The 26,409-nt window shown below is 35.8% G+C and overlaps 3 protein-coding genes across 4 annotated transcripts; all 3 read left to right on the top strand.

The window, feature by feature from the left end:
• Positions 1-1,472: 1,472 nt before the first annotated feature.
• LOC149730318 (ATP-dependent RNA helicase DHX58-like) lies at positions 1,473-10,833 on the top strand. Of its 2 annotated transcripts, none has more exons than XM_089887183.1 (20): positions 1,473-1,944; positions 2,264-2,389; positions 2,764-2,950; positions 3,211-3,395; positions 3,888-3,976; positions 4,328-4,391; positions 4,694-4,786; positions 5,143-5,269; positions 5,614-5,745; positions 5,983-6,127; positions 6,360-6,525; positions 6,628-6,735; positions 6,922-7,067; positions 7,474-7,603; positions 7,935-8,144; positions 8,414-8,581; positions 8,741-8,895; positions 9,154-9,321; positions 9,617-9,738; positions 10,236-10,833. In XM_089887183.1, the coding sequence occupies exons 1-20, from the start codon at positions 1,839-1,841 to the stop codon at positions 10,384-10,386; spliced, it is 2,778 nt and encodes a 925-aa protein (XP_089743309.1). In that variant the 5' UTR covers positions 1,473-1,838; the 3' UTR covers positions 10,387-10,833. The 2 variants fall into 2 exon arrangements, with proteins under 2 accessions (XP_089743309.1, XP_089743308.1); XM_089887182.1 differs by having other exon boundaries at positions 3,885-3,976.
• A 259-nt stretch (positions 10,834-11,092) lies between these two features.
• Positions 11,093-18,539, top strand: LOC149730317 (solute carrier organic anion transporter family member 4C1-like). Its single transcript, XM_089887184.1, has 11 exons — positions 11,093-11,849; positions 13,137-13,400; positions 13,842-14,024; positions 14,758-14,860; positions 15,146-15,267; positions 15,498-15,758; positions 16,261-16,450; positions 16,746-16,902; positions 16,977-17,149; positions 17,409-17,614; positions 17,770-18,539. Exons 1-11 carry the CDS (start codon positions 11,585-11,587, stop codon positions 17,991-17,993), a joined length of 2,148 nt encoding a protein of 715 aa, XP_089743310.1. The 5' UTR covers positions 11,093-11,584; the 3' UTR covers positions 17,994-18,539.
• A 604-nt stretch (positions 18,540-19,143) lies between these two features.
• On the top strand, positions 19,144-26,404 carry LOC149730316 (solute carrier organic anion transporter family member 4C1-like). The gene is made up of 11 exons (XM_089887186.1): positions 19,144-19,348; positions 19,859-20,125; positions 20,496-20,678; positions 21,158-21,260; positions 21,633-21,754; positions 22,469-22,726; positions 23,455-23,644; positions 23,882-24,062; positions 24,533-24,690; positions 25,033-25,238; positions 25,599-26,404. The coding sequence occupies exons 1-11, from the start codon at positions 19,222-19,224 to the stop codon at positions 25,814-25,816; spliced, it is 2,013 nt and encodes a 670-aa protein (XP_089743312.1). The 5' UTR covers positions 19,144-19,221; the 3' UTR covers positions 25,817-26,404.
• The last annotated feature ends 5 nt before the right edge of the window (positions 26,405-26,409 follow it).

Raw genomic sequence — 26,409 nt, 5'->3', positions numbered from 1 at the left:
TATTTTAGCCTTGCTTCTTACAAATAGAGTGATTATGATCAGTGCAACAGAATAATTTATAAATATATATCAAAGTTAAAAAAGGGAATTAAAATCGGTGTAAACTATCTAGCCTAAAGTATAATATTTTCGCACGTGTTACCAGCAACGTTGGCAATTGTTTTTACACGGATAGCAATTATGGATTACCCATTAGCGACCACTATATGGGTTAAAGCATCAAATCCGGTATTTCCTGTTTATGGCTTGAGGTATAACTACTGCGGTACGTTTATTATATTATTTTACCAGAGTATGGCTTTAATTTTTCTTTTTCTATTCGTTCATTTATCAGATTGTTGTTGTTCCAGAGGGATTGCTAAACACAATGAAGTCGTTAATCATCATTGTATTTACTTCCGCCAAATTCTGCATTCCTTTTTTTGATCCGTTACAATATCATATCCTATTATATAGGTATACGTCAGGGGGCCTATGATTTCGACCAGAATTGGCCATGTGATCTAACACCCAGACTAATATATTCATAAATATAGTAGGATGGGGGAAGATGGGACACCTTTTCGTTTAGTTTCGCTTTTCATTTGGTAGTAATAAACAAAGAACATTCAAAGAATTATAAAACCGCATCCTCACGACTTCCACAGACCGTTGTTAATTGTTTAAAACACGATCAGGGTATTTGGGTATTATGTGTTAAAGGTGTCCTATTTTTCCTCACCCTACTATATTAATGAACGTAATGATATTATAGCGATGGGGAAGTCCCTAAACCTAAACCAACTTCTTTTTGACGCACTGAACCGACGCACGATCGTCAACAATGACTATGCACACTGGCTTTGCCGTTAGTAACAACAACAAAAAAACGATATTGCAATATATCTTTAAATTTAAGAATTTAAATTATGTAAACGATGATTGATCTCAAAGCCACAGAAACACAAGTTTGAAACCCCATCGTAAAGGTGGAAAGACAATTAAACCCCATTTTGCCTCCCAAATAACATAGCGGTTATAGTGAAAAGTCATATTCACTGTTAATTTGAAGGTAAACTTAAAATTTTAAAAACCGTAAATAATTTGTTTTCCTTTGAAAGTCAGAAACAAAGTTTAGAAGGAATATTTTGTGACGTTATGCCATTTAATGTGAGCTATAGGATTAGCTTTATACTTTAATTGTTAAAATACTCTATTTACGCCTTCCCACGAATGGAGGCCTCTAAAACAAACTTATTTAAACGTATTGCGAAAGCTCTTGCTTGCTTTTGGACATAAAATGACGGGGATATCCCCGGTTTAAATTAGTGGGTATTCCCCATTAAGAAAACTTAGGTATGGAGAGTTGCGTCACGGGACATATTTGCCCTGTGTTACCAGCTCTTATTGTTACAATGCAACAGACGAATGTTTTTTTATTAGTGAAATAACGATTTAGGAACACTTGCCAGTTCAGTTAGAGGAACTACTAAAAACAGAACTGCGTTGCAACATGGTGTTGTTTTTGTTTAAAGGGGTTATTGCATGTGAAACATATATAGTTAGGCTAGAGTGGCGTGATGGGATATATTGAGTCACTATAGTCAGAGAAGGTTAACATTCAGTTTCATTAGTAAATCAATTTTTATTAAGATAATTTGGTTTAACATATTAATGCAATATGAATTCAACTACATAACAAAACTTTTTGGTGACAGAACATAATATCAGTTTTATTTAATTTCTATTTTCTCTTATACAGTACCGAAGATCAAATTAATTACAACAACAAAGAGAAGGGAATAAGCAACAAAACGACCGCCATTACAAACGTTTTGTTTTGTTAATATTTCCGGAAAATGGGAGAAAGTGTTAAATACTTTATGTCCCATTGGGGACCTTTTTTAAAAATATTTCTTGCACCTCGTTCAATACTAAACAACTTCCCTCATATGGAAGATGACGGTTAGTATCAAGTTTATTGAAGCAATTTACTATTCCTAATATTAATATACCGGTACAGTGGTTAGCGGACCGGCCTCTAGTCTAGCCCAGAGGTTACAGGGCGTGTGTGTTCTTGGGCAGCATACATAATGGCAGAGTGTTCCATCCATTGGTTTCTTATGTGTTGTATAAATTATTAGCAATATATTAAAAAACAATCACCTACAAAGTTACATTTTAAAAAACAAAACAGGTTTTATAATGACTGCTGTTGCTCCACCATGCTAGGATAAATAAGTTGCACTCATTTATTCATTAATCTTAAATACTTGATTTGCAGTTCGAAAACAAATCACTGACGAAGGAAATAAGATAAAACAAGTCGAATTGTTTATAAAATATTTGGAGGAATGTGAAGAACCTGGAATTTTGCAAGCATTTCTAGATGCATTGAGAAATAGTGAAGGTATTATCAATTAAACTAATAAGGTTTGTTGGTGCGACGCTTTAGCACAGTGGTTAGCAATGCTGCCTTTAGCCTCGAGGTCATGAGTTGACGCTGCTACCACTGTGGATGTATGTGTGCTTGGGCAAGACGCTTATCGGTAATTGTTCCAACCCAGTTATCTCCTATAGAGAGTGGGTAAATTTTCACCTATGTTTAAAAAACATTAGGTAATCAAACGATGTCACCAACACAGTTACATATGTGGTAATTCACAAGCGCTGCGGGCAAGAGGTGTATGAAACGGAAAACTTGTGTTAGAACGACTGTCATTACCTGCCATGCAAGGATAAATAGTTACACTCGTTCATTTATACCTCATTAATTAAATTTAGGCACAGGACAGTGGATAGCTGATGTGTTGGATGGCAAGCTGGACCATCAACTTGGAAAATGTGAGGAATACATGCAAGATGTTCCACAAATAAAAAAGCTTTTTATTTTGATCAAGAAGGATTTAAATGTGATAGACTTTGAGGATTTTACTTCTTTTTTCTCACACCATCTGGACACTGAAGAAAAGTGAGAAACCTTAAATTTAACATAACTTAACTTTTCCCTTTAAATGGACCTAATGAATATTAATTTAATAAAACAATAAAGAAAAGAAAGTCAGCAGCAAACATCGTTAAGACACGCTATGGTTCAAAGTTTGAGAAAGAGCATCAGTTAAAAAGCGTAACACTCATGTCATGAAGACTGCAATTGCCCCGCAACGCAAGGATAAATAAATTAATAAGTTACATTTAATATAAATTTCATTCAATATAAATTTTCTGCAGAGAAGAAATCCAAAGTGTTTTTGTCAAGGGAAACTCAGCAGCAGGAACTGCATTCTTCTCTATTATAGTTCGGAAACCTCCTTCATGGTTAAAAGAATTTCTTCAAGAAATAGAGGGACAACATTACATTCACAAATTACATGGAAGTCTCGCAGCAGCCCTTAGAGAGTATTTTTTCTTTTATGGTATGAAAATCATTTCATTGTATGCATTGTGGAGCCAGAAAAAAATAAGGAGAGTTATAAACGCATCAAAAAAGCATGAAGTTTATAACATACTCTGGTATAATGGGAAATAACTAAACTCTCCTAAAACAAGGAAGTTTATTTATTCAAAAAGGAATTTTTCGAAACCCCAAAACGCTTCCTGGTTGCGCCACAAATTATAATTTTACGCTAAATTTCAATTCATTGTTCAATTCATTGTAAATTCATCAATTCATTGTATAGTGGTAGTCAAAAAATGCAACTTGATTGACATACCTAGCATAATGAGAAAACTAAACTTTCCTAAAGAAAAAAGAGGTGTTGTAAAAACATTTTTAATCAATCAAATTTTAATTTAAAATAAATACTAAAATTTTTTTGACTAAAAATGTTTTTTATGACCTCTGGTTGCGCCATGGATTGCATATGTCTACTTTGTGTTAAATATTATGTAACTTAATTTTTCAGAAGAACGGACATCTGACAATAGGGATGGGGAAACAATAGAATCTCAGACTCATGCTGAACCTGAACCTTTTGAATCAAATAACTTTGATCAGGCAAGACTGTTTAATTAGTTGTAATCTACTGGTATTGTAACTTATTTATAGCGACATGACAATCATTACAACACAGGTGTTCTGTTTCATACACCTCATACCCCACTTACGAGATATGTTTGTTACTTTGTGGGTAATTGTTTTTTTTGTTTAATTTTTTATGTATAGCTTACAATTCGGAAAACCCATAAGAGTTCACTGAGTTAGAACAATTGCCGCTAAGTGTTTTGCCTTAGGAGTCCCGAACTCGTAAAAAGTATTTCTTAACAATCATTTGGGTTAGAGCCTAACTTTATATTGGATATAAACCATAGGTTTAACATAGTTTGTGAATATAAAACTAAACTATAGAGACCTAAAACTTCACTGTTGAGATGTATGGACATGTTGAACATAACACGCGGGGAGCATAGCGGTAAGTAACACTTTAAAATTTGTTTTGGTTAATTATATTTGTTTATCTTCGTTCACTTTTCTTAAAATTACACCTTACTTTGTTTAAATTAAATAAAACTCAATATGTGTTCATTTATTCTGTTGTGGGTTTAGCAGCCTGCTTTTAACTGAGACATTTTCTAAAGTAGTTTTATACCTAGAGTGTTTTTAACAACTGTCGTTTTGCTGCTAATTCCCTTCTCTTAGTTTTATTAATTTGATCTTGTTTGAGTTATGCCATTTATGTTCAATGTTCTATTAACATGGTATCACATGATAAAGGTTCAATTAAACAACTGAAGCTAAGGAATTACCAATTGGAACTTGCTGAGCAGGCATTACAAGGAAACAACTCACTTATTGTTGCACCAACTGGTAAGACATTGCTTTTACGCTAAAGTTCTGTTCATTTCCAAGCATAAGATTTAGTCCAGATTTGGCCCATAATCCGAACAGCCACAGTTCAGGGTATATATATATATATATATATATATATAAATATATATAAATATATATAAATATATATATATATAAACATGAATGAGCCTAGCTTATTTATGCTACTGTGGCACAACAATGACAGTATCTTCTTAAAGTTTGTCATGTATTTAGCTTTGTGGATAACTATTGCTCTATTAGCACCAAAATTTGTAAAAAAATGGAATCAAAACTTAAATTAAAAAATTAGGTATTTAGCAACGATTTTCAAAGCAGTTTTCTTGTTTTTAAAGGAACTGGAAAAACTCTAGTAGCTCAACACATTTGCACGGAACATTTAAGACGAAACCCGAACAGCAAAATAGTTTTCCTGGTTCCAAGAGTTGTATTGGTTGAACAGCAGCATGATGCATTCGACAGGCTCGTTTCACATATTCCTTATCATTATGAATAAAATAATTAATTAATTTATTTATCCTCGAGTGGCGGGCATTTACACAGTCATTATAACACAGTTGATCTGTTTCATACACCTTGTTCCCGCTTAGAAGTTACCAAGTTTGTAACTTTGTAGGTAATTACTAATTGTTTTATGGGATGTTTTTATTAATACCTTTTAGTATATGGCGTCTTGTGCAAAGACACAGATGCCCACAATGGCAGCAGAAGCGACCTTTGAAACCATATCTTCTAAGCTAGTTGCATGGGCCTAACCACTGTGCCACGTAGTTGGACTGAGATTTTAAAGTTATTTAATCTTACAGTCAAATGAAGTATGAACAAGGTATGCTGTGCAAAATCAGTTCAGAAAATACCACCAATGCTGCACCTAACTTCTTGATCATGGGACACAAAATAACGTTCATGACACCACAGATTCTTTTTAATTATCTGGAGTAAGAACCTTTATCTATTTGTTATGAGCAATCTTGTGCATGTTCATCCTATTGTAATTTTTTTGCATATCACACCCATTACTACTTGAATGGTCCAGATAGTATAACAGTGTGCAAGGCAAAGTACCTAACTATAGGTTTGGAAATTAACATCCCTGTATTTTATAATAATTGGTGTTGTAGTGTGAAGCAACACCATGCAGTGTTTGATAGTGATAATACATTTGTTCATTCTAGGAAAGATTGTGACTTCATTAATGAGCTTGGTCTTCTCATATATGATGAATGTCATCATGCAATGAAAGGGGATCCTTACAACTCCATTATGAAAGTTTATCATGATAACTTGACAAAGTACAACGGTGCAAAACCTTTACCACAAGTATGTCTTTACAGAAACTTTTCTTCCAACTAAACTTTTATTTGTGTTATTTAAATATTTATCGATAAGAGGTAATTTATATTGTTGTAGACCTATCTATTTATTTGGAGTCAATTTTATCTGTTTTGTATTTCAATTGTTCGGTATAATGTAATTCTAAATTCCCATTGCTAAAACATAGTGTAAAAACAGAAATTAAAAAAATGAATCTGATATTTCTCTTCTTGTACAGGTAATTGGAATGACTGCTTCTCCTGGAGTCGGTGGTGCAAAATCTGTTCAAGCAGCAACACAGCATATAAAGAGACTATTGGCAAACTTAAATGTAACAACTGCACCAGTGGAGGTTATTGAGAACAAAAAGGAGTTGGGAAAACATACAACAGAAACTACATGTGGTATAACTTTTTCTACCTCTCTGATAAAATTTAAAACATATTTTCTACTATTTTTTCTTCAAATCCATACTTTTGAATTTTTTAAACTGTCTTTTAAAACAGAAATAAGGCGCATTGATCGGAAAAAAACACAATTTCAGGAAAACATGGTTACACTCATAAATAAAATATGGGAAAACTTGAAAATAGAATTCGAAAAAGCTGAAAATGGTTTGTATATTTTAATATTTTATGTCAGAGCTTTTCTGATTTGTTGGGTCTATAAACTCTTAGAACAAATGGATGCTTAGAATCTGTTTGGAGCACATGTATTTTAAACACTCGTTTAATAACGACTTTTGTTGACCTTCCCCGTGAGGATATATAAGTTATATTTATTCGAATGAATATTTTTAGAAGTAAAAGATATAGACACGAACCTGAAAGCAAAACCTGGAACACAAGCATTTGAGGCTTGGTGTGTCCAGTTAAGGGAATCAAGCAGTACATTAAGAAATGACAAATTAAGTCAACGACTTCAGGAATATGCTCAACACCTACGTGTAAGTATTTATAATGTGTAGCCACTGTTATTCAAATGAATGTTTGTAACCTTGATTTCCTTTAAGTTATCCCTTGTGCTATTACACATTAGCAAAAGGTTTTTCTTACAATTCGTCCCGGCTTACAATTGACCACATATGTAACTTTGTGGTTGATTATTATTTTGAATTTAGGCTATTCTTATTTTAATGTATTTTAACATTTCATAGGGGACCATCGGATTAAAGCAATTTTTGTTAAATGTCTTGCCCAAGGACACATACACCCACAATGTTAACAGCTACAACCTTAAACCTATGCCCTGTAACCTTTGAGCTAAAGGCTCACTGTCCAAAGGCACCAATATTATTAGAAAAATGGACAAATACTTTAAAAAAAAAAAGTTACGATTTTACTCTTATTTAGGAATATAACAACTCATTGATGATTGATTATGATCTAACCAGCACAGAAGCTTGTGATTATGTAACTCAGTTTTGGTGTAATGCATGCACCACAGTTGTACCAGAATTAGAACAATTGCATGAAGATTATGGTATGTTTGTTACTCTGTTCTACAGTAAATCCTAAAGCATGACATGCTTAGACTCTTGAGATTTAGGCCAGAGTTGGCACATTAATGACACCCAGAAGTGGTTTGTGTCACAGAATGCTTTATTTCTGCATAAATGTGCTCAAACTGTTGATACAGCTTTTGTCTGCTAAAACATATGCGTAAGCAGATGATTATGGTGTAAAACAAAATAATTTTATACATCTCCCATGTTTTTGGTTGAGAAATTTGGCCCTTTACCCATTTTCCAGGCGTAGTTGCAACGCATTACCAACTATTCTAATGAAATGTGAAACTTGATTCTAATTTTCAGCACCTAAGAGAGAATATCATACCAGCCCCATATTGAGAAAATTGTTTGAAATTCTCACCGCTGAGTTTGTCGACTTCCCAGAATCTAAGTGTATTATATTTGTACGCACCAGGTGTATTGCTAAGGCTTTGGTAACTTGTCTTATGGAAGATTTTTATGATTTAAAACCAAAGCAACTGACTGGAGTGGGAGCTTCTGCTGGAGATGGAGGTAGTTTTATTAATTAAATTAATTTAACTTGTCCATCCTGGCGTGGCAGGGCAACGACAGTCGTTATAACACGGGTGTTCTGCTTCACATACCTTGTTCCCCCTTACGAGTTACCACGTATGTAACTTTATTTGCAATTTTAACAGTTTTTGTACTGTATGGTTGACAATTTAACATAAACTGTTCCTGGTGTGTATGCGGGTATGCCTACCCAGAATACCCATTTAGGCTACGGGTACATTGCTGTATACTAAACTATAGTTCTTCAGGAATGACCAGGGTTGAACAAGAAGACACCATTTCATCTTTCAGAGATGGTTCGACCAAAATAATTGTTGCAACTTCAGTTGCAGAGGAAGGATTTGATATTCCAGCTTGTAATTTGGTGATTGCATACAACTACTCTACCAATGAAATTGGTCATGTACAAAGGCAAGGTAAGGAATGTGCGATGCGGTGGCGAAGTGGTTAGGCACTTGCTTCATAACCAAAGGTGTGTGAAACACAACACCTGTGTTATAACAATTAACAACTGCTGCTGTTCCACCATGCAAGAATAAATAAAGTTCATTCTTTCATTTATTCATTACTTTCAGGTAGAGGTCGTGCAAAAGAAAGTAAAATGTTCCTTCTCGCTTATGAAGGCAGTGCACTAATTCATCAGGAAGAAACTAACATAGCTCAACTAGAGTGTTCTCGTGAAGCACTAAAACAAATCAGAAATACCAATTTAACCATTCTTGAACAAGAAGTAAGCATTACAAATTTTTAACTCTTGTATAATGTATGTTGTTGCTACAAGGCAAAGGGGCAAACTTGCATTTGTAAGACTACGTTGAAATTTCTACCCTGCATCAATCAGTGACTTTTACAAACAATAATTTAGATTTGTTCCATAGAAATGCTTGCCTAACTATCCCTGCCTCCCCTGAATGTTAAACATTTTGGTGCTTTATACCTACTTTTCGTTTTGTTTAGTTCCATTTAGTTAATTTTGTTTTAATTGTAGATTAAGGAATTTCAAAGACTTTTAAAAGTTGAGAGAGAATCTGAAAGATCAGCAGCTCAACGTCAAATTGAGGGCGCAATCGCATCTAACAAGATATGGACATTCTTATGTAAAAAGTGCAAAAAAGTTGCCACCACTTCTGATAAATTTCAGCATATTAATCATCAGGTATATCAAATTATTCAAATATTTAAAATGAATAAAAGCAACTTGTTTTATTCTCTTGTGGCGGGAAAAAAACAATAGTTATTTCAACCCACATGTCTTGGTTCATACACCTTCAGTTACATTGTATGTAACTTTGTGTGTGATTTGTTTTTCTGTATACCTGACAATTCAGACAACCCATGTATATAAAACAGCCAACCTGTAAAATATTGACTTCTGTTGCCCCGGCACACGAGGATAAATAAGATAAGTTAATGCATTTTTGTTGGTACACACTGCACTTGGTTTATTTCAGCACCATGTTGTGGTTGATGCGGGCTTCATAGAGAGAGCAGAGATAGTTCAATATCCAGCTATAAAACATAAAGTTTTTGGAGAACAAACAATTATTGGAATAGTGAAGTGTAAAAGCTGCAGGTAGGTAAAGAGGGGCTAATCACTTTAACGTTACAACTAACACTTGCTCCATTCTACGGAGTGTGGTTTTACGCACCCTTTTTCCAATTACATAGTAACTAAAAGAAGGGAATAAGCAATTAAAAGAAGGTGGTTATACACAGGCTGTGTGTAAAAACTTCTTGGATACAAAGTATTAGATAAAAGCATGGCTGCTATACTCACAATACAGTATATCATATTGAGTTGTATTTAATCAAAACAAATTGAGATGTAATTAAAAGAAAAATGTGAGTAAAGACACAATCTGTACAAAAACTATCATTTCGCTAGTAATTTCCTTTTTTTATGTTTTAAAAATTGTTTTTTTCTATTATATTTGATTATTTGAAAAGATGTATAAAAATTATGTTATGTTATAACTTCTTCAAGGAATAGAGGAAACTAGCCACTATTAATAATATTTCTAAAGCATAAGATTGAGTAGATATTTTAACAATACAATTTAATTACATTAGGTCTGATTGGGGAGCATATATGAGACACAGACAACAGCCTATCTCTGTTCTTAAGATTGTCAACTTCGTGTTACAACATGAAGAAGATAGGATTACTGTTAAGCAATGGAAAAAATCTCCTTTCAATGTTCATAAAGAGTTCATGGAATGAATTACAAGTTCCTGTTTTACATAGTAGTTTTATTTTTATAATCGAAATGCTTTGGCAGGGTATTATTTTTTTAAGCCACTTTGGAGCAATTGCCTTTACATTACGTATCTTTAATATCTGTATAATAACATGTACATAACACTTTAACAGAGTATATATATATTTTATGATATGTAATATTAAATTTGTTGTTTTATGATTGTACAATGGTGTGTTGTAATACTTCTGCACTTATCCATTAAGCCGATTAGGAGTTGTAAATATAAATATTCATCATCATTTCTGTCCCTATGATTCTTCCTTCCAACTAAATGTAAATATGATTTTAACCATAAACGTGTTTAATCGTTGAGTCGCTTTATCTGTCGTTTTGACGGGATATCCTGTCCTTTAGTTTTACAGCAAACGTTACTACTATATAACTTTATCATCACGTTGAAGACAACTAACATATGTCTTTTTATTTGTTTCTAATTAATAAAGTGGATAAATGAGTAGTACTAATAATGTATTTATTGTGTATAAATAAATGTAACTTATTTGTCTTCTTGTAGCAGGGACAACTACAGTCCTGTCCTTATAACACGGGTGTTTTCGTGCGCACTTACGAGTTAGCACGTATGTAACTGTGTTGTTAATTAATTTTGCCTGTTTTTCGTTTCTTTTTAGTGCATAGTTGATAATTTAGTAAGCCAATAATTGACCAATTGGTTGGGAACTTGGGACAGTTGCCAACAAGTATATTGCATAAGGGCACATGCGTCCACCGGTCCACCACGTTGGCAGCTTCGATCCTCGAAACTGTTAATGGACTAGAGGCAGACGCGTTAAAACTTCCTTTAAGAACGCAAGTTTACCGACAGTTCTTGTTTGACCTACAGTAACCTACATTGCGCTGAAGGTGTGGCAATGTTTTAGGGGTTTCTCTGCAATAATTAAGTACACACGGCAATAGTAATGTGTTTCGGCACACAACCGACTGCGATCTGTTATTGCGCAGTTTACACATTAACTAGGGACGCAAACGCCACATATAAAGAGATTTAAAAGCCTTGGACGCAGAACAAAGACTTACCGTGCAGGTAAATGTCTCTAAACGTGTAAGCGATCGCACTACTATTACCGTTACACCTTTTTTAGCTAATGTTGGTACAGATAGGCGCGGTTTGATTGAAATTAAGCAGTTTCTGTACCTGGCATGGGCAAAGTCGAAGAGAAAATCAACGGCAAGGCTTGTGCCGATGATGAAAATTTGGATTCGAAATCAAATTCAAATGAAAAAGAGAAATTGCCGAAATCAAATGAGATAAAGTCGTCCACCTCTTCGGACATCATCGAAGATGAAGAGGACGAGTTGGAAGGAGGAAGATTCGGATATGGGAGGTTTACTCCAGACTGGTTGCAGTGTTGCAATAATGCAAAAGGATTTCTTGTCGGTTATTCATTCTTCGTGATTGTGCAAGGTAAAGTATTTGGGAAAACTGTTAAAACAGTATTTTTGAAAAGATCTGATAATAGGTTAACCGATCTATTCCGTTACTTCTTCTACCAGGCATAATGTAAATATTCGTTTAACGGCTCATGTGTATGAAAAAATACAGTGTATTTCCCACGTTTTCTCTGCCAAGTCGTTAAGACTTCAGCTCAATGCAGTAACTTTTTTAATAAATCGGTCAGGTCGCTCATAAACCAAAGTTATTTTAGGTTTATAGATATATTAGCGTTCGCACGCACACGTCGTTAATACAATGACGACCATGATTACATATGAACTAAACTGAGCCACCATTTTACATTTTACGATTCGTTACACCGTAATATAAAGGACCAGATTTTACACAATTTCATTTGACGCTTATTGCATTTGCAAGAATGAAGTTGAAATTATATTTACAATACTAGATTTTGCATTTTACAACTTATTATGTATCGCACGCATCATACTGAAAGGATTTTTTCATGAAGGCTTCTTTGGTTGCAAATATTTGAGAAAGTTTAAATGCAAACAAACCCGCTATTAAACCTTTATAGCAATGTATGTTTATGTCAATGCTTGCAAAAGATTTATTGCTTTTATAACTAGAAATTATTGCAAGTTATACTGAACATTTTTTTAACTTCTTAAAATGGAACTGTTTTTTTTAAGTGGTTATAAGTTAGATCTAGCCAAAATATACAGTGTTTATATAGCATGCATCATGTGTTCTCTCTTCATTTTTATGTGTTAATAATTTATTGTGTGGTGCAGGACTATCCGTACCGCTTTGTCATTAACATTAAATACACAAGTCATTCATCACAAAACAAACACAACAAAAATGACTCAATTGTTTTACCAACAAACACTGGATATAAAATCTCAGCTATTACTTGTATGATCACGCCACTAATGTGTACCAGGGTCCAGGGGAACATCATTCTTGCTTTAGCTGGGAAATGTAAAATAGACCTTTTTGCCACCAGTGCGTGTCGCAATAGTTTGCAAGTTCACAAACGGCCTACTACAGATCTCAAGTTGACCGTGATTTATACTGTGCCGACAATGCGGCAAGTTATACATCTCACACACGAAGTCACACAGAAACCCGTTACAAGAAAAAAAACAATATTGTAATATTTACCCCTTTGGGTCTTTTGACTGCAATAAGTAGTGGAATAACGGGTAAGATTTAGAGATTTATACAACGCGCAGAAAACAAATACCAAGCATTGGGATCAAAATCGCTGCTGTAAAACAAATATATTTTCAGGTATGCTGGTCAATGGCTTCGTGAACGTAAGCATCACTACATTGGAAAAACGGTTTGGACTGCAAAGTTCTGAGACCGGTATCATCTCGGTTGGTTACGACATCGCGTTCTGCATTCTCACAATGTTTGTCACTTACTTCGGCAACCGAAGTCATCGGCCGCGTATTATTGCAATCGGTGCTTTTATTTTAGGGTTAGGGGCTTTAATGTTTTTCCTTCCACATTTTACGACGGGCTTGTATTCTTACGAAGACGGGTTTGAAAGTAAGTTATAACTATATGCCTACTATATAGGTAATTTATTTAATCCGACAAAAACAGTAGTCAAAAAGACGGGGTTTCAGTTACAAACACCTCGACCTCGTATCGGTATTGTCGCTAACGACCATAACCATATCATATGCAACTTTATTTATGCATATTATTTATTAGAGCACTTTTTTTGTGTTTCAGCGCACCGGTTTCTAGCGCCAGACCTCTGACATTTGGTATTAAACTTAAACCCCATGGGCCATACCAATTACCTCTACCATAAATCAGCGATGTAACCTCTCCATATTAATCCTTATGCCAACTTTATTATTTTAAACCAAAGCGTATAAAAAATGAATACAACTGTGATACACACTCTAATATTTGTATTTAAACTGACTATAAAATCACTGTTTTATATTTATACATTTTATTTCTAATTTCCCGTTTCAGCTTTATGCACCGGTAAAGAAGGCAGTGACGGTTGTACTTCTAGTTCGTCCTACCTCAGCAACTATGTCTATGTGTTTATATTTGCTCAGATTATACACGGTATTGGTTGCACCCCGCTTTACACTCTTGGACTTGCTGTTATAGAAGACAGCGTCCCAAAGGAATCGGCCAGCCTTTATTTAGGTAAGAGGGATTTTAGATTTTTTGAGCGCGATTCTGCTGAAAATCTATATAGGTGTACGTTGGTATTTCGGCCAGCCTTTATTTAGGTAAGAGCGATTTTAATTTTTTGAGCGCTTTTCTGCTATATAGGGGCACGCTGGTATTTCTCAGCGCTATTTTAAGTTTTAAACTATAGTTAAAACACGCTTCTTGCTGTATGGCGGGCGCTTATAAAGCCCTTAACAATCCGTACAGTAATAATAAAACGATATACAATGAAATACAAAAAAAAGGAAAAACAAATTTGCTCACCACTTTTATGGCCTCGCAGGTGCTGCTGTAATCCTTTTATGTAAGTTATAACTCGGTTTATGTAATCCAGTTCGGTCAATTAACACAGCTATTAGCACTTAAGCTATAAATTAAATCAACAAAAATATTTTTAAAACACGAATCACGATTAACGAGAAATATTGATGACGTCACAATGCCGGGATTCGCAAACCAAACTTCAGGGGCAAAAAAACATAAAAACAATGACATGACGTATTAATAAGACGATAAGAGCATAGATACCTCACTTTGTAAGGTATCTATAATAAGAGGCTACGCTACAGAACTGTTGTGACCTATAATAGTTTACTGTTTACATGTGTAAGAGTTTTAGTTATCCAGCTTTAATGGCTGCGTAAAACCGTTCCGGAGAACAGTTTTTTATTACAGAAATACAATATACTTTGCATCTTTTCTGTAGGAATTGGTAATGCAGCTTCAATCTTTGGGCCTGTGTTGGGGTATGGTGTTGGTGGAATTGTTTTGGGCATTTGGGTAGACTTCGATAAAGTTGCTTCAGATGAGTAAGTATAAACTTAGAAAATAGGCCAACGCAGGCTGAAATCACAGCTCCTCCGATGGGGTTTTCTCCTATATATATTAGAAGTTTGGAAACTTTGAACCTGCACCAGATTTTGTAGTACAGTGAAATTACAGCTGACGTAATCAATTTGGTGCTTGAAATTCTCTATAGAGAAAATAAGAACCACCTACAAAGACACATAAGTGGTAACGAAATACCCGTGTTATAACGACTGATAAACATTCAGTGATATAAAGTTTTGGTCACAGCAAAACAATTTTAACAGGATCACGTTAACTCCGGTTGATCCCCGTTGGGTTGGAGCTTGGTGGCTTGGTATTATGATATCTATGGCGTGTGCCTTTCTCCTTGTTATTCCGTTTGCCGGATTTCCAAGGCAATTCAAAGGTACAGCACTTAGTTGCGCTTCTCATTTGTTTTTGTTTTATATGTGGTAACTCGTAAGCGTTCGCGAGTTGTATGAAACAGAACATCCGTGTCATTAATTACGTTTTTTTATTGCCCCAACAGCATTACGCGAGATTAAAAATATTTTTTTGAGTATGACCGTATTTACCTATTTAACAGCTACCGTTGAAACGTTACGTGGGACAACTTTAACAAATTCTATTCTACAGGAACCGCCAAGTACAGACGAATGAAAACAGCGGAAGTGGATAAAGACACAGGTGGAGAAGTGGCAAAGAATGAGAATTTCGGAAATTCCTATAAAGATTTTCCAAAAGCGCTTCTTATGTTGGCGAAAAACAAGACCTACGTTCTTGTGACGCTTGCGGATTGCTCTGAGGCGATACTACTCAGCGGGTTTACAACTTTTCTTCCGAAAATTATCGAGAATGAGTTTCAGCAAACTGCAGGGCTAGCTGCTATTATGGCAGGTAAAAGTTTGCTTATCGATTCTGTATTAAACAGTACCAGTCGTTGTGGGGTAATATATATCTAGTCATCCCGCTGTCGGGACACAGTGATGGTTCTATAGACCAGAATGCTTGATTTCGTTATCGCTGTGGGTGTATGCGTTCTTGGGCAAGACACTTAACGGCAATTGCTTCAACCCAGTGGTCATTATTGGTTCGTCTTTTATAGTAGAGTTAGGGGAAGATGGGACACATTTTCGTTATTTCATCGTCTTATTTGATAGTAAACAAAGAACATTCTAGGAATTATAACACCGTTCCTCACGACTCCCATAGACCGTTGGAAATTGTTTAAAACACGATCAGAATATTTGGATGTAATGTGCTAAAGGTGTCCCATCTTTCCCCACAGTACTATATATAATGTGCACTACCTTTCGATTTGTATAATTTGTTGTGCTATAACTCAATACAAAATCACTTCATACAAATCATGCCTATTTTCACAACCTTTATCCACAAGGAGTCATCAGTATCCCAGGTGGAATAATTGGGCACGTGGTTGCTGGTCTGATCATTAAATGTTTTAAACTGAGAACGGCAAGCATTTTGAAGTTTAATATCGTATGCTGCTTGTGCGTGTGTGCTTTGTCACCTTCTTTGCTTCTGTATTGCCGAAATCGCGACGTAGCAGGAATAACTAAACCATACGGGTAAATATAAGATTGTTTAAATTGTCGAGTTATTTTAAAACTAGTATAGATGGCATGGGTTCGAGGCTCGTTACAACTAAGTGGTCTTTTGTGAGTTGCACCAATTGTTAACCACACAAAAACGAAATCCTCTTCCCCAAAAAATACCTACAAAGTTACCTATACGTGGCAACTCGTTATGGCGTGCACAAGGTGTATGAAACCGAACATCCGTGTTATAACGATTGTCATTGCCCCATCACGCGAATCTTACATTCAAATAAGCTTCATTCATTTATTTATTTAATTACGACAGCAACGATACCACGATGGAAGGCTTGGTAGCCACCTGCAACGAAGATTGTGTTTGCCAGGAAGAGTTCTACATACCAGTGTGCGGTCTGAACAATGTGAACTATTTCTCCGCTTGTGCCGCTGGGTGCAAGGAAGTCGTACCAAATGGGACTTTAACGGTAATCTCAATTTCAATATGAAGAACAATTGTAGTAAAACAGTTTCTTTAGAATATGTTTATTATATGCTTTAGTATTACAACAACTGTTCATGTATAAACGTCGAGCCTGTCGACGGGTGGCAGGCCTACCCTGGAAACTGTAAAACGAACGACTGCAATTCTCTCGGACCATTCCTTGCCGTGTTCTGCTTCTGCGTCATGTTCACTTTCATGTCTTCAACTCCGGCTCTAGTTGTCACTTTCAGGTATTTCTGTAAATGAATGAAGAAATAATTGCATGCTTTTTATTTTCATATCGCGGAAATGACAATTTATCTGTGCATTATTTCACATAAAATAAATTAAAACATTTTCCAAAAAATAATCACCCTTACAAAAGTAACATACTTGGTAACTCGTAAGCTGGCACGAAGTGTATGAACCAAAACACTCGTTTTCCGGCCACGCATGGATAACAAGTTACATATATTGAATTTACACTGACTATAAAAATTATTTTCTTAGAATTCTACCAGAAAAGATAAGAACTTTTGGGTTGGGTGTTCAGTGGCTTTTTATTCGAGCATTGGGAACCATCCCGGGACCAATAATGTTCGGTAATGTGATCGATCTTACTTGTATACTGTGGCAGAAACGACTTTGTGATGATAGCAAGGGATCTTGTTGGATTTATAACGCAGAAGATTTGGCAATTAATGCGCTGATTATTTGTAAGTATTTGTATATTATTCAGACAACAAGGCATTCTGGTTCCCGCTTATAAGGTACCACGTATAATTTTGGGAATGCTTCTTTTGAGACTTTTTAAGTAGTAGAATAACCAGCATAACGTATACGTTATTAATTTAATACATATATATTACAGCGATTGCGGTCAAAATAACATCTTCTGTTCTCTTCGGCCTCGCGTGCTTCTTTTACAAACCGACTTCAGAAACAGAACCGGGAGATGACGTAACGAAAGAAGAAGAAATGGCCGACAATATAACAGCTACAGTTAACGAGGCTTTCGAAAGTGACTTAAGTGACACTGAATTAGAAAAATGCAAAACATTCTCGGAAAACGGCGAACTGTACACAGTTTTGTAATTTAAACCATATACATATACGGTGGAGGAAGATGGGACACCTTTTCGTTCTATTTTCTCTTCCCATTTGATGGTAAGTCAAGAACGTTCAAAGAATCATAAAGCCGTATCGTCACGACTTCCATTGACCATTGTTAATTGTTTAAAACTTGATCAAAACATTTGGATAGATTAGGATATTTGGATAGTATGTGCCAAAGGTGTTCCATCTTCTTCCACAGTACTATATGCTAAAATAATTTATTAATTGTTTCAGTTTATTATATTTCATGTTACTTTAAAAATATAAAGAGTTACTGTGTCTACTTAGGTCCTACCTTTCTGTATTAAGTTTCGGTGTATGTTGCGTCATTGCTGAACGTTTTAACGCGGTGTATGCTTAAGTTCTAATGTTTTTAAATGATTCCATTATTTCTAATAAAGTTCGGTTTTACTTGAAACTGTGATATTAGATTTTAATTGATGCCAATGCAGTTTGGATGCGTCACGACATACATGGTAATGATATATTCGTGCTTAAATACGTCTGCGACTAGCGCTATTATAAAATGTCACGTCGCATTATATGGAGAACATCAATCACAAGTTTCCCCGTTTTTTAAAGGGAAATACTCAAGACATAAGCTTGTCTATAACTTGATTGACAGCTCAAGTATAACAATCACATTTGTGCTGGAACATCAACAATGTACCATACGCTTTCACAAAGTGCAGTGGCTAAGTACAATACCACGTACTTTCCCGCACTAACTCAATTGAAAACCGTTTCCTTCTGCCACATATCACAATGCCAAACTCTCAGGTCGAACAGCGTCGTAGTAAAACGAGTAGGAAGAATTTCCTGTCGCTGCGTACAATGATTCAGCAGTAACTCGAAACAGATACATAACAGCCTTCAGCAGCCGTTGTGAGTATACGGGCAGTACCGATTTTATTGCAGGAAGTTAGCATTTACGCTTGTGTTGTATAGCATGTTAGCTGCCGGCGATAAGAACACCCCTATAGCAGCATTAGGCAGGAACCAGTAAGACAGGCGCAGTTGTAAAGTGTTTACGCAGCAGCGGCGTCTGTGTTAAACGGAAAGAAAAGTAAAAAGTGATGTTTACGTAGTATACGTCTATTTACCGCTATTGTAATCACATTTTTTTTGACAGTTTCTTGTGTTTTTTTTTGCAGTTAAAATGTAATTACGGCTAGTGTATAGAATTTAAACATTAGAGAATCCAGATATGGATACGATACCAACTTCTAAAGAAGGAGAATACAGTTTTCTGTGCTGGAAGCCGGCGTTTTTGAAATGCTGCAACAACGCCAAATGTTTTCTCTTTGTTTATTCTCTATTCTCTATGGTTGCAGGTACATTTAGCTTTTGTTTGCGCTTATGGTTTAAAGTATAGCCAATAGTATAGAGAATATGTTTAAGCCGTTTTGTAGACGCTCTTTGGCCCGTTTTGTGACTCTTAAAATAGTATACACAAACACCAAGTATACCGAACGTTTTTGCAAGAATAGTCTTGCTTTACGGGTATTCACATCACGTTTTCAACAACACGCTATAAACTGCCAGATAATTAATAATTTATACCGTATTGTATACCGGTTCTCATATATACTCAGTCTTGCATTGTTTAACGTCATCGTTGAGTATTCTGTGACCTTTGTTGGTGTAGAACGATTATTGCGTTTGCTTTTCACAGTAAAATTTGTGCAGCTGTTGATCAGCTATACACAACGCATGTATAATTTACGTTAGTGTAAATATACAAACTCGTGTGCAAAAATCACTGTCGTTTTGTATACAAGATGGAAAGAGAGCGGTATGAGTTATAGGACCATATTTCGTACTTCAACATATTTTGCCCACAGGCACGATGATTGGTGGAATAACAAACACAAATATTTCTACGCTTGAGCGACGTTTCGGGTTGAGTAGCTCGCAGTCAGCTTTGGTTGTTGTTGCTTACGATGCAGCATTTTGTGTTCTCACCGTGTTTGTGACGTATTTCGGAGCCACTTCAAACCGACCGAGGATAGTTGGATTCGGAAGCGCGATATTCGGACTCGGAGCGTTGGTATACGCTCTTCCACATTTCATTTCTCCATTGTATGAGTTTGGTGATGCCTCTCTCTCCAGTAAGTTGGCATAAACGATAACATTTTTGTTGTAACTTATTCACTCTCGCATGGCGGGCCAACGACAATTGTTATAACACGGAAGTTCTGTTTCAGACACCCCGTGCCTGTACTTACGAGATACTACGTATGTAACTTTGTGGATAATAACAAAAATCGTGGAAACTTGTAAGCGGGCATGAGGTGCATGAAACAGAAAACCTGTGCTATAACGACTGTTGTTGCCTAGCCATGCGGGGATAAATAAGTTACATATATGTGGTAACTTGAGAGCGCGCAAGAAGTGTTTGAAACAAAACACCTGTGTTAAAACGACCGTTGCTACCCCGTTTGAAAATAAAGCAATATACATACATTGATTCCACTATAGATTCTTGTGACCCATCATCCACCACGTCCAGCTGTGCTACACCTTCTGTTGATCTGAATAAGTTCATGTTCGTACTTCTAGTGGGCCAACTTCTTCTCGGTTGCGGGACAACCCCGCTCTACACTCTAGGATTTACATACATTGAAGACAGCGTGCCAAAAAACTCAGCTCCAGTTTACTTAGGTATTATATATATAGTAGTGTGGGGGAAGATGGGACACCTTTAACAAATTTTATCCAAATATCCTGATCGTGTTTTAAACAATTAACAAAACGGTGTATAGGAGTCGTGAGGATACGGTTATATAAATCTTTGATTGTTATTTGTTTACTACCAAATGGGACGAGAAAATACAATGAAAAGGTGTCTCAACTTCCCCACCCTATATTCTTTCTACTAGATTATATCTAAAAAAATTTAAGTAAGATATTGCAGGTTGGGGTATAGGATGGTCACTGTATTTATTCTTTATTTATTTATTTTTTGTTATTGTAAACAAGGAATATTTAAATAAATATCCAACCGTATTCACACGTCTATAAAAGAGGTTTTGCCAAATAAAAGCACAAATGCGAAATGTGAGATAATAACGGTATCTATGGTATCTATCTTACCCCGCAGTTCTATATATTGCGTTTAAATCAATTGAGTATTTTAACAGGGTTGGCAAACGCGGCAGCACTCTTTGGCCCTGCTATCGGATTTTCCTGTGGCGGATATATCTTGAATAGTTATTACGTGGATATTGTACAGTTGAGTAACAGGTATGATTAATAAATGTAAAGAAACACAAAAACTCGTCCAACTACGCACTTTGTTAATCTTTGTACAAATGGCATAGGTTGGGGTAAGATGGGACAGGGTTTCGTTGCCTTTGATCGTTTCATTTGGTAGTAAACAAAGTGCTTTTACAGATTTAAAAAAAAATTAACCGTATACTAATGACTTTAAAATAGCGTTGTTAATTGTAATACCACGATTACAAAAATAAAATAATATGTATTTTAACCGTGAATATCCTGCAATAAACAATACTATACCACTAAACCTATATACGATAAAATAGCTCAAAATATGAGATTCTTAGTTAACTGTTCAGTCTTCCCCCTTCACTTGATTAAACTTTCTGTTTCCAGCACAACTTTAACTTCCACTGATCCACGTTGGGTTGGAGCTTGGTGGATTGGGCCGATGGTTATCATGATTGCATCGTGGATAATTGTTCTCCCATTAATGGGGTTTCCGAAGCAACTACCAGGTTTCAAGTAATGTTTAAACATTTTAAATAAAGGAATATTAATTCTGTTTTTTGTTATAACATAGGTATTCTGTTCCAGACATCCACTTTTACGAGTGTGCCCTCTTTTACGAGTTACAACTTATTATGTAACCGTGGCGGGGCAACGAAAGTTGTTAAAACAGGGGGGTTCTGTTTCATATACACCTCCTAGGCTTATAAGTTACCACGTATGTAACTTATTTATCCTCGCATGGCGGGGCAATCACATATAGTCGTTATAAAACGGATGATTTGTTTATTTACTTTAGCCGCTTATTCGGGATTGAGATAAACATCCTGAAATCAAACACTACCAGCAGAATGGTGTGGGTTGTTATTTTTCCGGTGATACGGATTTGCATTTTGCTTAAAACCCAATGCGTATATTATTATGCTCAGCGCCAAGGTAGAATTGTATTAGCTGAGACACTTAATGGCTATTTGCTCAAACCCAATGAACTCTTATGGTTTAGGCATATTGACAATAATTTAGAAAAAAAAAAAATCAAAAAAATCACCTTTAAAGTTATATACGTGGTAACTCGTGAGCGAGATGTTTAGGAAACAGAACATCCGTGTTATAACTACTGTCACTGCCCCGCCGTGGGGGAATAATTAATGGTACATTAATTCATTCTTCAAGTTTAGTAGAAAAAAGTAAGTTTTCATATTTTCCTATTTTTTTATATACAGGAACCGCTAAAAACAGGGCTGAACGCAAATCAGAAGTCCACAGTAGCACAAATGACAATCATGAACCAGAAGAGCTCGAAAACTCATTAAAAAACTTCCCAACCACTGTTTGGAAACTTTTGAAAAACCCAGTGTTTTGTATGTTGACCGTGGCTGGATGCTCAACCGGCCTAACTGTCAGCGGATCGTCCTCCTTTATGGCGAAGTTCATTCAAAATGAGTTCCACAAATCTGCCGGGACGTCGGCCATGTTAGCAGGTATATATGTATATTACTATTAAGAAAGGATCTGGTGCTACCGAAACGTAACAGACAAAAGTCCAGTCTAACCGATTGTACAAAATATAGTGGGGTAGGGCAAGATGGTACACCTTTTCATTCTATTTTCCCGACCTGTCTGGTTGTATAGAAATAACATTCAAAGAATCATAAAACCTTATCTACGCGACTCCTATAGTTCATTGTTAATTGTTTAAAACACGATCAGGGTATTTAGCCATTCTGTGCTAAAGATTTCCGGTCTTCCCCACCCTACTATAAGATATTGAATGCCCAAATGGCACCTTCAGTCTCTTATCCAAATATACTAACGAGAAAAGGCTGCAACAGAACATAATTTATTTATACTTCCGATTATAACGACAAAGGTCATATTTAATTTTCTTGGCGAATATGCGGGGTTTCAGCAAACGACATTTGTTGTATCACGCTAAGATGGTCCATGTTTTAGTTCTAGGTTCTTAACCTATTTACACTATATTCGATATTAAGTAATCATGTTTTCACATACGTTATGAATTTTAGGTGCAACAGCCACGCTTTTTATAACCGACACTTTTTCCCACACTTTCTATTCACAGCGTGTTTTAAAAACTGTTGTTTTGCTGTTGATTCTTTTTACTTCTTTGTAAAAATAACATGATCTTCGCTATCCTTTTCAAAAAGATAAATGAAATCTATCTTATTTTATGAATGGAACTTATTAGGTGCTATCTTGGTACCAGCGGCAGTAGCTGGTCACTTAGCCGGCGGTGGTCTGATCACTCGTTTCAAGATGGAGACTCCTGCTATTTTAAAGTTATGTGCCGTATCTTCGTTTCTTGTAGCGTGCGCTTCACCGCTGCTTCTACTACGTTGTGATAACATGCCATTAGCTGGAACTACTGTGCCGTACCAGTATGTAAATAGCAGTTCTTATAAGCATATGAAATCTATAAAAATATATTGTTCATTGTTTTGCATTTTATGAACTATGTCCCATTATGGGTTAGAGTGACATAGTCCATATTTTTGTTCTATTTTATCGTCCCATTTGGTAGTAAAAATAATGCTTAAACTAATTAATGTAGCGAACAATATAGCCTAAGCACCAATAAATATAACACTTACAACACACATGTTCTATGCATTTAGTTATGACGGCCTTACTGGCGGGCAAGTGCAATCAAGAAACTTAAACTCAAGTTGTAACTCGTTGTGTAACTGCCAAGCAGAGTTTTACAGCCCTGCGTGTGACATTGGTACTGGTGTCACCTATTTCTCGCCCTGTCATGGTGGTTGCATTTTAAACGAAAGAACAACTAACTTCACTCAGGTATTTAAGTATAAACTAACAAAATAATTTTGAGTGCGTTTTACTATTAAAAAAACGCACTTAGCCACAAAGCTACATATACATGGTAACTCATAAACGCGCACAAAGTGTATGAAACAATACATCTGTGGTATTACGACTGTTGTTGCCCCGCCAAGCAAAGATAAATAAAAAAATAAATTGCAATTATTTACCGTTTCGCTGCTCTTTTACGTCTTACTATACTTTACCTATTGCATCATCATTATATATAGTATGGTGGGGGAAGATGGGACACCTTTATCGCTTTATATCTGAATATCCTGATGATATTTTAAACAATTAACATCGGTCTATAGGAGTCGTGGGGATACGGTTTTATAATTCCTTGAATGTTCTTGGTTTACAAATGAATGGGGCGAGAAAATAGAGTTAAAAAATGTCCTATCTTTCCCCACCCTACTATAAAAAGAAATACATACACCTTTCAGATGTACACGAATTGCTCTTGTATCGGTGAGAACAACACATTGACAGATGGTGTATGTCCAACGTCCTGTAATAGACTTGCTCCATTCCTTGGCTTGGCCTTTGTAATGGTGTTGCTGGTGTTTTTATCCCACACACCCGCAGCTGTTGTTACACTCAGGTAAAATACGACATGTTTAAGTAATATCTATATATATAGTATGTTGGGGTAAGATGGTTTAGGGTTTTTACCGTCCCATTTGGTAGAAAACAAAGAATTAAGAAACAGTTATATAACTGTATCCGCACGACTCTAAAAGAGCGTTGTTAATTGTTAGATATACGATTAAGAATCCTGGACTAAATATGTGCTAACGGTATCCATCTTACCCCATTCATACTACGAAAGATTCCTATTTAGTTGTTTTGGGGTATCTTATGCTAATGGTATCTATCTTACCCCACAGTATTATACAACATACAGCTTTTGCATTGACCAAGTTTCACAAAAAATTATTCCCAGAATCGTCCCCCCTTCCATGCGTTCTTTCGCCGTCGGATTGGAATGGTTGTTTATGCGAGCATTAGGTACGATTCCTGGACCGATAATGTACGGCAACTTCATCGATTCTACTTGCATAATATGGCAACGGAAGTCATGCGGGGATGTCAGAGGGTCATGCTGGGTGTACGATAGTGCGGGGATGGCTATAACGTTCATGGTTTTGTGTAAGTGTAATTTTTAATTTATTTTATTATGGTTACGTTTTGCCGCTGTGGCAAACCCAAAGGTTATGGGTTCAAGATTCGTCGCTGAAACCATTGTGGGCGTGGATCCTTGGGCAAGACACTTAACGGCAATTGAAACAGCCTATTAGCAGTCACTGTCTTTCATGGAGCAAATAATCACCCAAAGTTGCTATGTGGTAACTCGGAAGCATATATGTACAAGTTATGTGAAACAAAACAACCGTGATATTTTTGAGCATTGTAATCTTGTGGTTTAAATAAGATGCATAATATCCTAACCAGGAATACAATATCATGCATATCCTAATAACTCATATGCCAAACAAAATATTTTTTCAGCTATCGTTGGTAATCTTGTGAGTGCGGCATTCTACGGGTTTTCACTGTTAGTGTACAAGCCGCCAACGACAAAGAAACTGCCGGTCCTGAATGGTCATACAGTTGACACAAACAGGGTGTCCAATTTACCTTTGGTAAACGGGTGTGCTGCACAAAGTAATGGACGTCCTTCAATGTCAGCTCATATTAACCATGGTTTTGTACCTGATGATTCGTGAATATATATATATATAGGTTGGGGTAAGGTGGGCCGTGTTATTATTCTCTTTTAATGTCCCGTTTGGTACCAACGAAAGTGAGTTTAGAGAACTATGTAGCCTTATCGTTCACGATTGTTGTAAACCATTACGAAATGTGGCATATTATGCGCTTACGGTATCCATCTTACCCCACAGTACTATAACATAGTTTGCCCGAAGTGCCGCTAAATTGCATAAGTTTCATTTTATTTCAATTATTATTTTTATTATTTTTTTTGTGACAACATTATATTGTATTTTATTTTATCATACGTGGTAAAAAAGATAGAACAAGACAAATTCAATTGTAGAATTGTATCACGATTGCACTGCATTGACCGTAGTCAACATGAACGTACTATTCAATGGCGGATTGTTATTGGAAACACCAGTTATTCCACAATCCTGCAAGTCGCCCGTTTTAAAACGAACTTTTTACTGTAATATTAACAGTAGTTTCAGATTTCACAACCATTAATTTATTAAATTTACATTGACTGATGAAACAATAATGCGCATTAATGTTTAAAGTACAACTTTATAATAAATTTGGTTGATAATTCAAAATCTCG

Source organism: Ciona robusta, chromosome 10, assembly GCF_009617815.1.
Source record: "Ciona robusta chromosome 10, ASM961781v2".
Taxonomy (NCBI): domain Eukaryota; kingdom Metazoa; phylum Chordata; class Ascidiacea; order Phlebobranchia; family Cionidae; genus Ciona; species Ciona robusta.
Note: the sequence above shows the minus strand (reverse complement) of the source record. Positions and strands in the feature narration are given on the sequence as shown.

Excerpts from the sequence above, each read along its gene's own strand:
- LOC149730318 (XM_089887182.1), top strand. The coding sequence starts at position 1,839 with ATGGGAGAAAGTGTTAAATACTTTATGTCCCATTGGGGACCTTTTTTA. Across the intron at positions 5,746-5,982 it reads ATTCTTTTTAATTATCTGGA|GAAAGATTGTGACTTCATTA; the intron begins GTAAGAACCTTT and ends TGTTCATTCTAG. Across the intron at positions 7,068-7,473 it reads AATATGCTCAACACCTACGT|GAATATAACAACTCATTGAT; the intron begins GTAAGTATTTAT and ends ACTCTTATTTAG.
- LOC149730317 (XM_089887184.1), top strand. The coding sequence starts at position 11,585 with ATGGGCAAAGTCGAAGAGAAAATCAACGGCAAGGCTTGTGCCGATGAT. Across the intron at positions 11,850-13,136 it reads ATTCTTCGTGATTGTGCAAG|GTATGCTGGTCAATGGCTTC; the intron begins GTAAAGTATTTG and ends ATATATTTTCAG. Across the intron at positions 16,451-16,745 it reads GGAATAACTAAACCATACGG|CAACGATACCACGATGGAAG; the intron begins GTAAATATAAGA and ends TAATTACGACAG.
- LOC149730316 (XM_089887186.1), top strand. The coding sequence starts at position 19,222 with ATGGATACGATACCAACTTCTAAAGAAGGAGAATACAGTTTTCTGTGC. Across the intron at positions 20,679-21,157 it reads CTCAGCTCCAGTTTACTTAG|GGTTGGCAAACGCGGCAGCA; the intron begins GTATTATATATA and ends GTATTTTAACAG. Across the intron at positions 22,727-23,454 it reads GACGTCGGCCATGTTAGCAG|GTGCTATCTTGGTACCAGCG; the intron begins GTATATATGTAT and ends GGAACTTATTAG.